This window comes from Tachypleus tridentatus, unplaced genomic scaffold (genome assembly GCF_004210375.1).
Source record: "Tachypleus tridentatus isolate NWPU-2018 unplaced genomic scaffold, ASM421037v1 Hic_cluster_1, whole genome shotgun sequence".
In the NCBI taxonomy this organism is placed as follows: domain Eukaryota; kingdom Metazoa; phylum Arthropoda; class Merostomata; order Xiphosura; family Limulidae; genus Tachypleus; species Tachypleus tridentatus.
In genome coordinates, this window is record NW_027467777.1 from 13,034,006 (window position 1) to 13,047,653 (window position 13,648).

At 33.8% G+C, this 13,648-nt stretch overlaps 1 protein-coding gene across 1 annotated transcript; it reads left to right on the forward strand.

The window, feature by feature from the left end:
- Window positions 1–4,848: 4,848 nt before the first annotated feature.
- On the forward strand, window positions 4,849–9,292 carry LOC143242030 (uncharacterized). The gene is made up of 3 exons (XM_076485369.1): window positions 4,849–4,876; window positions 5,397–5,466; window positions 9,042–9,292. Exons 1-3 carry the CDS (start codon window positions 4,849–4,851, stop codon window positions 9,253–9,255), a joined length of 312 nt encoding a protein of 103 aa, XP_076341484.1. The 3' UTR covers window positions 9,256–9,292.
- The last annotated feature ends 4,356 nt before the right edge of the window (window positions 9,293–13,648 follow it).

A 13,648-nucleotide genomic window follows, 5' to 3' on the forward strand; every position in this document is an offset into this window, starting at 1 on the left:
CACATATTTAATGAAATCCCTTGGTCCATTGTGGCTCTTAACTACAGATATTTAATGAAACCCCTTGGTCCATTGTGGCTCTTAACTACACATATTTAATGAAACCCCTTGTCCATTGTGGCTCTTAACACATATTTAATGAAACCCCTTGGTCCAGCAAACCACCCAACTACAGATATTTAATGAAACCCCTTGGTCCATTGTGGCTCTTAACTACACATATTTAATGAAACCCTTGGTCCATTGGTCGGTACTTAACTACAGACAATTTAATGAAGAGCCAGCGGTCCATTGTGGCTCTTAACTACAGATATTTAATGAAACCCCTTGGTCCATTGTGGCTCTTAACTACAGATATTTAATGAAACCCCTTGTTCCGTTGTGGCTCTTAACTACAGATATTTAATGAAACCAAAGTTCCAGTTTTGACTATTTGCATATTTAATGAAACCCCATGGTCCATTGGAACTCTTGGCTACATATTTAATGAAACCCTTGTTTCCATTGTGGCTCTTAACTACAGATATTTAATGAAACCCCTTGTTCCATTGTGGCTCCCAACTACACATATTTATTAGAATCCCTTGGTCCATTGTGGCTCTTAACTACAGATATTTAATGAAACCCCTTGGTCCATTGTGACTCTTAACTACAATATTTAATGAAACCCTTATGGTCCATTGTGGCTCTTAACTACACATATTTAATGAAATCCCTTGGTCCATTGTGGCTCTTAACTACATATAATGAAACTTGAAGTATTTAATGAAACCCCTTGGTCCATTGTGGCTCTTAACTACAGATATTTAATGAAACCCCTTGGTCCATTTTTGGCTCTTAACTACAGATATTTAATGAAACTTCTTGGTCCATTGTGGCTCTTAACTACAGATATTTAGTGAAACCCCTTGGTCCATTGTGGCTCTTAACTACACATATTTAATGAAACCCCCTTGGTCCATTGTGGTTCTTAACTACTACATATTTAATAGAGAACCCCTTGTTCAGTTGTGACTCTTAACTACTAGATATTTAATGAAACCCCTTGGTCCATTGTGGCTCTTAACTACAGATATTTAATGAAGTCCCATTGTGTCCATTGTTATTGGCTCTTAACTACAGATATTTAATGAAACTTGACTTGGTCCATTGTGAAACAACTTCTGATATGTTGGCAAACCCATGGTCCATTGTGGCTCTTAACTTTACATATTTAATGAAATCCCCTTGTCCATTGTGAAATAACAACTACACATATTTAATGAAACCCCCCCTTGGTCCATTGTGGCTCTTAACTACACATATTTAATGAAACCCCTTGGTCCATTGTGGTTCTTAACTACATATTTAATGAAATCCCTTGGTCCATTGTGGCTATTAACTACAGATATTTAATGAAACCCCTTGGTCCATTGTGGCTCTTAACTACACATATTTAATGAAACCCTTGGTCCATTGTGGCTCTTAACTACACATATTTAATGAAACCCCTTGGTCCATTGTGGCTCTTAACTACAGATATTTAATGAAACCCTTGGTCCATTGTGAGCTCTTAACGCTACAGATATTTAATAAAGCCCTGGTCCATTGTGGCTCTTAACTACACATATTTAATGAAATCCCTTGGTCCATTGTGGCTCTTAACTACACGTATTTAATGAAACCCCTTGGTTCATTGTAACTCATAACTCACACATATTTAATGAAATCCCCTTGGTCCATTGTGGTTCTTAACTACACATATTTAATGAAAAACCCTTGGTCCATTGTGGCTCTTAACTACACGATATTTAATGAAACCCTTGGTAACTAATTTTGTGACAATCCTTCTCTACACATATTTAATGAAACCCCTTGGTTGGTGTAACTTACTACAGATATTTAATGAAACCCCTTGTTCCATTGTGGCTCTTAACTACAGATATTTAATGAAACCCTTGGTCCATTGTGGCTCTTAACTACACATATTTAATGAAACCCCTTGGTCCATTGTGGCTCTTAACTACAGATATTTAATGAAACCCTTGGTCCATTGTGGCTCTTAACTACACATATTTAATGAAACCCCTTGGTCCATTGTGGCTCTTAACTACAGATATTTAATGAAACCCTTTTGGTCCATTGTGGCTCTTAACTACAGATATTTAATGAAACCCTTGGTCCATTGTGGCTCTTAACTACAGGATATATTAATGAGAACCCCTTGTCCATTGTGGCTCTTAACTACTCAATATTTAATGAAACCCTTTGGTCCATTGTGTCTTAACTACTCATATTTAATGAAACCCTTGGTCCTTGGATATATTAATGAAACCCCTTGGTCCATTGTGACAAACTACAGATATTTAATGAAACCCTTGGTCCATTGTGGCTCTTAACTACAGATATTTAATGAAACCCTTGGTCCATTGTGGCTCTTAACTACAGATATTTAATGAAACCCTTGGTCCATTGTGACTCTTAGCTACACATATTTAATGAAACCCTTTGTCCATTGTGGCTCTTAACTACAGATATTTAGTGAAACCCCTTGGTCCATTGTGGCTCTTAACTACACATATTTAATGAAACCCCTTTGTCTTGTTGACAACTTAACAGATATTTAATGAAACCCCATGGTCCATTGTGGCTCTTAACTACACATATTTAATGAAACCCTTGGTCCATTGTGGCTCTCAGCTACACATATTTAATGAAACTTTTGGTCCATTGTGGCTCTTAACTACAGAATATTTAATGAAACCCTTGGTCCATTGTGGCTCTTAACTACAGATATTTAATGAAACCCTTTGGTACATTGTGGCTCTTAACTATAGATATTTAATGAAACCCCTTGGTCCATTGTGGTTCTCCTGTTCATTTCTTATCTCTCTCTTACCCCTAAAGTTCTCACCAAGACTTCTGTTTAGAGTCCCAGTTTTCTTGAATCTACCACAGTCTGATGGCTCTTTAATACATTTAAGTCATGAAGTAACAACATATATTCCAATCTTGTCCAATTTGTTGTCACTGATACCAGGTTTAACTGTTGATAGCCATACCAGAGTGAAGTAAGAATATTTGCTGAGTTGTTGTCACTTCAGAAGTGGTTTCAATAATTCCTGACGCTTAAACAATTGTGAACATTTTTGGTTTTAATCTAAAATTACATGCTTTTGAATTTACAGGAAAATGGTATTGAACAGTCTAATATGTCAGGATTATTTTAGTAATTATAGAACAAATAAAATCCAAAGAAATATTATTTTAAATGAATTTCTAAGACAGTAAACAAGTATTTGAAAATAATAATAGTTGGGTGGGTCTTGTTGTATTAGTATATATGTTTTATATCACGTTGTACCTTTACTGTGTCCTATATACTTACATTACCATCGTTACTAATGTAGAATTTTCAGTGAAGATTTTTTATTAAAATTTCATTTTAAATCCAACAATTTATGTCAAAAATATTCTTAGGAAGAACTTTGACCTATTCTGTAAATAATTCTTCTAATTGCACAGTGAGGGGAATTTCAAGATTTAACCAGAACATTCTTAGTGTTGGTAATAGTGTTTTCAAGTTTTAACCAGAACATTCTTAGTGTTGGTAATAGTGTTTTCAAGTTTTAACAGAACATTCTTAGTGTTGGTAATAGTGTTTTCAAGTTTCAACCAGAACATTCTTAGTGTTGGTAATAGTGTTTTCAAGTTTTAACCAGAACATTCTTAGTGTTGGTAATAGTGTTTTCAAGTTTTAACCAGAACATTCTTAGTGTTGGTAATAGTGTTTTCAAGTTTTAACCAGAACATTCTTAGTGTTGGTAATAGTGTTTTCAAGTTTTAACCAGAACATTCTTAGTGTTGGTAATAGTGTATAAACGTTAGATTAGGAGCAGAGCTGATACTGTTACAAATTGTTTGTTTTCTTCATAAGTATTGAAATGTGTTTAACACAGTGGTGAAACTTATTTAAGATTGTGTGCATTTATAAACAGTTTTAAAGATTTCTGTCGACTATGCTTACATCTTAAAGGAATGTTTTACTTTGAATTAAAGACTTTTCTATATAAACTGCCTTAAGACAGAACAGAAGAGATAAGTAAATAGTTTCAACAGAAATTTTATAAGCTTTACTGAATGTTGCATTTGGAATAAAAATTTCTAACCGAAAATATCAGAATGGATCTTTATTTTATATTTATTTATTTACCTTTGAACAATCCAAGTAGAATCATTACAATTTCTTGCAATGTTTGCATAGATATAAACCGATGGATAAAGTTTAAGGAAACGTGTTTAAATATACTGAATGATTAGTGTTATGTAAATTTATAACTGTGTGTTATACAATGTTCATATAAACCGATGGATAAAGTTTAAGAAAGCGTATGTAAATATACTGAATGATTAGTGTTATGTAAATTTATAACTGTGTGTTATACAAGCGTTCATATAAACCGATGGATAAAGTTTAAAGAAAGCGTGTTTAAATATACTGAATGATTAGTGTTGTATAAATTTATAACTGTGTGTTATACAACGTTCATATAAACCGATGGATAAAGTTTAAGGAAACGTGTTTAAATATACTGAATGATTAGTGTTGTATAAATTTATAACTGTGTGTTATACAACGTTCATATAAACCGATGGATAAAGTTTAAGGAAACGTGTTTAAATATACTGAATGATTAGTGTTGTATAAATTTATAACTGTGTGTTATACAACATTCATCTTTGAGTTTCATAAAAATCTTGTACTTCATGTTTAGTTTCATGTTTGTTTGTACTTTTAAATGTTTGCATGTATAAAAATCATATACTTGAAAACTAGAAATTCATAAAACTTTTCATGTTTAAACAAACATGCAGCAAAGGGTGGGGAAAGTGATGTGTAAGTAGCATTTTTTATATGTTGGCATCTCATTGGGTTAATTTCATATCTACTTATGATAGCTAGTGTAATTTGTATTTTCTCAGTGCGAGTAGGTAAAACAAATACCTATTACATATCTTACGTTTGTTTGTTACAGCATTTTGATTCGTTTTAGTTTCTTTCTTCTTCTGATTATGGGCTGAAAAAGCGTTTCCGAGGTGCCAGTTTATTATTAGTCCGTTATAAGTATATTAGTTGTATATCAAAGATAGTTTGAAATTATGTGAATGACAAAATTTCTTATAAATCCCTTTTGCTGCTTGTTTGTGTTATTGGTCAACATTGTGTGTGTGTCCTAAGTTGTTCAAAATCATTCGTGTTTAGTTTGGTGTTGTTGTAAGTGTTTCTTTAACCTCCTTATTTTATATTCTTTCAAACACAGCAGGTATAAGGCTAGTTTTTAGTTTTATCATTTTACAAGAGTTTCATAAAAAATATCTTGGAGTGATAAACATTCTTTCTCTTTTTGTTCTGATAGCCAACAATCCGAAGAAATGTCGAGCAAGGTTTGGTCTGGACCAACAGAACCACTGGTGCAAACCTTGTAGGTGAGTGTGAAAGTCCACTTTCAGGTCAGTGAGTAGTCCTTCCTGCTTACGAGAACTTCTGGTGCAAACCTTGTAGGTGAGTGTGAAAGTCTACTTTCAGGTCAGTAAGTAGTCCTTCCTGCTTACTAGAACTTCTGGTGCAAACCTTGTAGGTGAGTGTGAAAGTCTACTTTCAGGTCAGTAAGTAGTTCTTCCTGCTTACTAGAACTTCTGGTGCAAACCTTGAAGGTGAGTGTGAAAGTCTACTTTCAGGTCAGTAAGTAGTTCTTCTGCTTACTTCTGGTGCAAATCTTGTAGGTGAGTGTGAAAGTCCACTTTCAGGTCAGTAAGTAGTCCTTCCTGCTTACTTCTGGTGCAAACCTTGTAGGTGAGTGTGAAGTCTACTTTAAGGTCAGTAAGTAGTCCTTCCTGCTTACTAGAACTTCTGGTACAAACCTTGTAGGTGAGTGTGAAAGTACACTTTCAGGTCAGTAAGTAGTTCTTCCTGCTTACTTCTGGTGCAAACCTTGTAGGTGAGTGTGAAAGTCCACTTTCAGGTCAGTAAGTAGTCCTTCCTGCTTACTTCTGGTGCAAACCTTGTAGGTGAGTGTGAAAGTCTACTTTAAGGTCAGTAAGTAGTCCTTCCTGCTTACCAGAACTTCTGGTACAAACCTTGTAGGTGAGTGTGAAAGTCTACTTTCAGGTCAGTAAGTAGTTCTTCCTGCTTACTTCTGGTGCAAACCTTGTAGGTGAGTGTGAAAGTCCACTTTCAGGTCAGTAAGTAGTCCTTCTGCTTACTTCCAAACCTTTGTAGGTGAGTGTGAAAGTCTACTTTAAGGTCAGTAAGTAGTCCTTCCTGCTTACTAGAACTTCTGGTACAAACCTTGTAGGTGAGTGTGAAAGTACACTTTCAGGTCAGTAAGTAGTTCTTCCTGCTTACTTCTGGTGCAAACCTTGTAGGTGAGTGTGAAAGTCTACTTTCAGGTCAGTAAGTAGTTCTTCCTGCTTACTTCTGGTGCAAACCTTGTAGGTGAGTGTGAAAGTCCACTTTCAGGTCAGTAAGTAGTCCTTCCTGCTTACTTCTGGTGCAAACCTTGTAGGTGAGTGTGAAAGTCTACTTTAAGGTCAGTAAGTAGTCCTTCCTGCTTACTTCTGGTGCAAACCTTGTAGGTGAGTGTGAAAGTCCACTTTCAGGTCAGTAGTAGTCCTTCCTGCTTACTTCTGGTGCAAACCTTGTAGGTGAGTGTGAAAGTCTACTTTAAGGTCAGTAAGTAGTCCTTCCTGCTTACTAGAACTTCTGGTACAAACCTTGTAGGTGAGTGTGAAAGTACACTTTCAGGTCAGTAAGTAGTCCTTCCTGCTTACTTCTGGTGCAAACCTTGTAGGTGAGTGTGAAAGTCTACTTTCAGGTCAGTAAGTAGTCCTTCCTGCTTACTAGAACTTCTGGTGCAAACCTTGTAGGTGAGTGTGAAAGTCTACTTTCAGGTCAGTAAGTAGTTCTTCCTGCTTACTTCTGGTGCAAACCTTGAAGGTGAGTGCGAAAGTCCACTTTCAGGTCAGTAAGTAGTTCTTCCTGCTTACTTCTGGTGCAAACCTTGTAGGTGAGTGTGAAAGTCTACTTTCAGGTCAGTAAGTAGTCCTTCCTGCTTACTAGAACTTCTGGTGCAAACCTTGTAGGTGAGTGTGAAAGTCTACTTTCAGGTCAGTAAGTAGTCCTTCCTGCTTACTAGAACTTCTGGTGCAAACCTTGAAGGTGAGTGTGAAAGTCTACTTTCAGGTCAGTAAGTAGTCCTTCCTGCTTACTAGAACTTCTGGTGCAAACCTTGTAGGTGAGTGTGAAAGTCTACTTTCAGGTCAGTAAGTAGTCCTTCCTGCTTACTAGAACTTCTGGTGCAAACCTTGAAGGTGAGTGTGAAAGTCTACTTTCAGGTCAGTAAGTAGTTCTTCCTGCTTACTAGAACTTCTGGTGCAAACCTTGAAGGTGAGTGTGAAAGTCTACTTTCAGGTCAGTAAGTAGTTCTTCCTGCTTACTTCTGGTGCAAACCTTGTAGGTGAGTGTGAAAGTCCACTTTCAGGTCAGTAAGTAGTCCTTCCTGCTTACTTCTGGTGCAAACCTTGTAGGTGAGTGTGACAAGTTTATTTGGTTTATATTATCACCCTTGTTTTACATGAACATTTCCTATTGTTTATGTTATCACCATTGTTTAACATGAACATTTCCTACTGTTTATGTTAACACCCTTGTTTTATATGAACATTTCCTGTTGTTTATGTTATCACCATTGTTTAACATGAACATTTCCTGTTGTTTATGTTATCACCATTGTTTTACATGAACATTTCCTGTTTATGTTATCACCATTGTTTAACATTAACATTTCCTGTTGTTTATGTTATCACCATTGTTTTACATGAACATTTCCTGTTTATGTTATCACCCTTGTTTTACATGAACATTTCCTATTGTTTATGTTATCACCATTGTTTAACATGAACATTTCCTACTGTTTATGTTAACACCCTTGTTTTATATGAACATTTCCTGTTGTTTATGTTATCACCATTGTTTAACATGAACATTTCCTGTTGTTTATGTTATCACCATTGTTTTACATGAACATTTCCTGTTTATGTTATCACCATTGTTTAACATGAACATTTCCTGTTGTTTATGTTATCACCATTGTTTAACATGAACATTTCCTGTTGTTTATGTTATCACCCTTGTTTTACATGAACATTTCTTACTGTTTATGTTAACACCCTTGTTTTATATGAACATTTCCTGTTGTTTATGTTATCACCATTGTTTAACATGAACATTTCCTGTTGTTTATGTTATCACCATTGTTTAACATGAACATTTCCTGTTTATGTTATCACCACTGTTTAACATGTACATTTCTTACTGTTTATGTTATCACCCTTGTTTAACATGAACATTTCCTGTTGTTTATGTTATCACCATTGTTTTACATGAACATTTCCTGTTTATGTTATCACCATTGTTTTACATGAACATTTCCTACTGTTTATGTTATCACCATTGTTTAACATGAACATTTCCTACTGTTTATGTTATCACCATTGTTTAACATGAACATTTCCTACTGTTTATGTTATCACCATTGTTTAACATGAACATTTCCTACTGTTTATGTTATCACCATTGTTTAACATGAACATTTCCTACTGTTTATGTTATCACCATTGTTTAACATGAACATTTCCTACTGTTTATGTTATCACCATTGTTTAACATGAACATTTCCTACTGTTTATGTTATCACCATTGTTTAACATGAACATTTCCTACTGTTTATGTTATCACCATTGTTTAACATGAACATTTCCTACTGTTTATGTTATCACCATTGTTTAACATGAACATTTCATACTGTTTATGTTATCACCATTGTTTAACATGAACATTTCCTGTTGTTTATGTTATCACCATTGTTTAACATGAACATTTCCTGTTGTTTATGTTATCACCATTGTTTTACATGAACATTTCCTGTTGTTTATGTTATCATCTTTACTGTGTGGTAAGAAGTATTTGTAAGTACATCTGTATTGACTCTTGTACATTGCAGGAGAAAGAAGAAATGCATCAGGTACTTGGATGGAGCAGACTTTGAGGAAAGTGAAGAGAATCTGGGAAGTGTGAGCAGCATGGAAGCTCCTACCCTGATCCAAAATGTACAATTGAAAGTGACCAAGATGGTATTAACACCTCTTCTGGACTCAGTTCTTCAGTCTCTGGAGATATCAGTGTTAAATCTGAGCTCAGTAAAAATAGTTTGGTGATGAGCACGTCAAATATGACACAATTACGTTCGACAAGTAGCCCGCAGAGTAGTCATCACCCCTGAGTGTTCAGCACTTGACAGCGCCTTACTACAAGAAAACGTATTTATCTCAAGAGGATTGCATCTTAAGCCATCCTAGTGTTCCCGTTCCCCACTTCCAACTCCATCTTCCACGGACTCCACAGCCCCAGTGACATCCACTACCACACCTCCTATGCTGGTTGTAAAGTGATGTGGATTTTCTGAGAAGTTACAATGCATAACAGAAACATTTTAATATTGTTTTGTAGATGTCTGGCTTGTTCAAAGGTTTATCACGCGAGTCTGCTAATGATATAAATACAGTCGTCTCTCATCTGGATACTTTAGTTTTGAGCAGGAAACTAAGCAATACACCAACTGCAGTGTCCTCAAATATTAGGTGTAGTTACTCATAAAGTCATTAAATGTAACAGTTTCAAATGATTTGTACATTTGTCAGGTAACCGTTCAGGTTTGACACTCAAATTATGCTTTCTCTTCACAATTGTTCGTATATCCTTATACCTGGTAAACCTCACTTGTATAGAAATAACTCAACTTTTTATTAGTCATACCTAATAACTAATGAACAACTTCTCTGTCAACTTGAATAGTATTTTTCAATGTATAATGGTTTGTTCCATTTTTTGTTTAATAAGCTTTGTGTTAACAGTGACTTACATTAACAACAATCTGCCATAACAACTATAACTTTTTATAAAATTGGTAGCCAATCTGATTTTGAAGAAACCATTAAAACAGTTGATGAGACGATAATGTCTTTATCAGAGACTTGTACTTTAAACTACACAAACATAGAATACGATAATGTCTTTATCAGAGACTTGTACTTTAAACTACACAAACATAGAATACGATAATGTCTTTATCAGAGACTTGTACTTTAAACTACACAAACATAGAATACGATAATGTCTTTATCAGAGACTTGTACTTTAAACTACCAAACATAGAATACGATAATGTCTTTATCAGAGACTTGTACTTTAATCTACACAAACATAGAATACGATAATGTCTTTATCAGAGACTTGTACTTTAAACTACACAAACATAGAATACGATAATGTCTTTATCAGAGACTTGTACTTTAAACTATCAAACATAGAATACGATAATGTCTTTATCAGAGACTTGTAATTTAATCTACACAAACATAGAATACGATAATGTCTTTATCAGAGACTTGTACTTTAAACTACCAAACATAGAATACGATAATGTCTTTATCAGAGATTTGTACTTTAAACTACCAAACATAGAATACGATAATGTCTTTATCAGAGACTTGTACTTTGAACTACCAAACATAGAATCGATAATGTCTTTATCAGAGACTTGTACTTTAATCTACACAAACATAGAATACGATAATGTCTTTATCAGAGACTTGTACTTTAAACTACACAAACATAGAATACGATAATGTCTTTATCAGAGACTTGTACTTTAAACTACACAAACATAGAATACGATAATGTCTTTATCAGAGACTTGTACTTTAAACTACGAAACATAGAATACGATAATGTCTTTATCAGAGACTTGTACTTTAAACTACACAAACATAGAATACGATAATGTCTTTATCAGAGACTTGTACTTTAAACTACACAAACATAGAATACGATAATGTCTTTATCAGAGACTTGTACTTTAAACTACCAAACATAGAATACGATAATGTCTTTATCAGAGACTTGTACTTTAAACTACCAAACATAGAATACGATAATGTCTTTATCAGAGACTTGTACTTTAATCTACACAAACATAGAATACGATAATGTCTTTATCAGAGACTTGTACTTTAAACTACACAAACATAGAATACGATAATGTCTTTATCAGAGACTTGTACTTTAAACTACACAAACATAGAATACGATAATGTCTTTATCAGAGACTTGTACTTTAAACTACACAAACATAGAATACGATAATGTCTTTATCAGAGACTTGTACTTTAAACTACACAAACATAGAATACGATAATGTCTTTATCAGAGACTTGTACTTTAAACTACCAAACATAGAATACGATAATGTCTTTATCAGAGACTTGTACTTTAAACTACACAAACATAGAATACGATAATGTCTTTATCAGAGACTTGTACTTTAAACTACACAAACATAGAATACGATAATGTCTTTATCAGAGACTTGTACTTTAAACTACACAAACATAGAATACGATAATGTCTTTATCAGAGACTTGTACTTTAAACTACACAAACATAGAATACGATAATGTCTTTATCAGAGACTTGTACTTTAAACTATCAAACATAGAATACGATAATGTCTTTATCAGAGACTTGTAATTTAAACTACCAAACATAGAATACGATAATGTCTTTATCAGAGACTTGTACTTTAAACTACCAAACATAGAATACGATAATGTCTTTATCAGAGATTTGTACTTTAAACTACACAAACATAGAATACGATAATGTCTTTATCAGAGACTTGTACTTTAAACTTCACAAACATAGAATACGATAAAGTCTTTATGTACTTTAAGCTACACAAACATAAAATATGGTTTATGTGGAACTACTTTTAAAGTTTTATTTTTGTAGCATTTAAGTTTCAGTGTGGGTTTAAAGTGTATAACGGAAGCGTTTGAAGTGAGTTTTGTTACAGCATTATTTTATTCTAGTTTGGGACTACATTAATTTGAACACAAAACAGAAATAGTAAGTGAGTGAATTTATACTATATTAAATTAGTGAACGTTTGTTAAGGTGTTAGGCCTTTCTCTGTATGTAAATATGATTTTTATCTAATGTTAATTATCGTTTCATGTTTAGTTTTTATAAAAGTTTAACGGTTTTGTTCTCTCAATGAATATGTAATATGTGAAAAAAATACAATTATAGATACGAGTATAAAAAACTGAAGAGTGCAATATATATAAATAACATGAAACACCACGACTACAATACTGGGCTTCTTACTTTATTTGTAAAAAATTATAATGTCTGTGTAAATGCACTCGGTTTTCTATTTATATTGAGTGTTTAGAGGAAAAGATTCATAACTAATAAAAAAGTTTAACTTATAGCTTTTATATTTTTTTAATCCAGGGCCAAATTTATTTTCTTTTATCAGGTTAAAAAACGTTCTCAATACGTTCACTTTGTTTTTTGAATTTACGTAATCTGCCAATAGATGGCAATACCATAGTGCTTGAAATTGGTTTCTCCTATAAAATGGTTTATAAAGGAATAAACCACTTTATCAACAAGTTTATGTCTTAATAATACGGACTAATGATTTTACAGAGTTTCAGATAACTTACTTTGTTGTTCAGTGAAGATGTACCTCACGAGCATTCTGTCTGATTAGTAATAGTTATATATTCGAATTTTATTATTTTTCCAATTAACTACACCAATTTTAAGCCTTTCTTAGATTTTAATAGTGCTTAAACGTGAAGTTTCCAAACTTATAAAAATCGGATTAGTTAATGTTATAACTTTTATATTCAGATACACTTATCTGCGTTGAATGATGAAAGTTTGACTTTTTTTTTTTTTTAATTTGATTACAGCGGCATCTGGCGCAGTCTGTTATTCATATTCTTTGTATAATGCCTGTCTTTAGTAAATGTCTCAAACACCATTTTCATTAAAAAATGTTCATATGAATTTTATTTAGTTGTTATAAAACCCTGTAGAGGATGTGGTTATCAACCAATGAAGTGACGTCCCGTAAAGGTGTGTGACCTTTCTTTGTGTGAAGGTTGGTTAGGGGTGTTGTCAGGTTTCGGTGGAAGAAAACAGAGCCATCTTTAGAGACACCCCAATAATTTTGCTTCAGAAATTTTCGTATAAACGTGTAATTTTGTAAATATCTTGATGTAATAATATATGTTTATTTGGACACTTAGTAAGTTGCAAATTGTTTTGTAGAATAAAAGCAAGTCGTTTGTAAATTCTGTACTGTATCCAAGAGAGAATTTAACTTTAGGAGATGATCCATGAACCGATTTTCGATATTAAATGATCGATTGGCCAGAAATATGAAACGTTTTCTATTTAAACTTTACTGTGTAGAATGTTACACTAATGGGAAGAGTCCAGATAGCCCTTTGTGTAGCTTCACTACAAACAAACGTTCAAAACCTTTTCTTCTGTTTGCGAGCCTTCGGTCCTCTCGCTGGAGGCTTAATCAGGCAACAGTGTACATTGTTGTCCAGTGAAGGCTCCAGTTAGAGGTCTGAATGTCCGTGTACAGTTCTACGTACTTGTATTACATAACAATACCTGACCGTGTTTTATAATTATTCAGATTATTTTGAATAAGGTGTTTACATGTGTGTTCCTGCTTCATGTTGA

Bases quoted from the DNA above. Each gene is read 5' to 3' on its own strand.
- LOC143242030 (XM_076485369.1), top strand. From the start codon at position 4,849: ATGCAGCAAAGGGTGGGGAAAGTGATGT. The intron at 4,877-5,396 runs GTAAGTAGCATT...TTGTTCTGATAG, and splicing joins AAGGGTGGGGAAAGTGATGT to CCAACAATCCGAAGAAATGT. The intron at 5,467-9,041 runs GTGAGTGTGAAA...TGTACATTGCAG, and splicing joins CACTGGTGCAAACCTTGTAG to GAGAAAGAAGAAATGCATCA.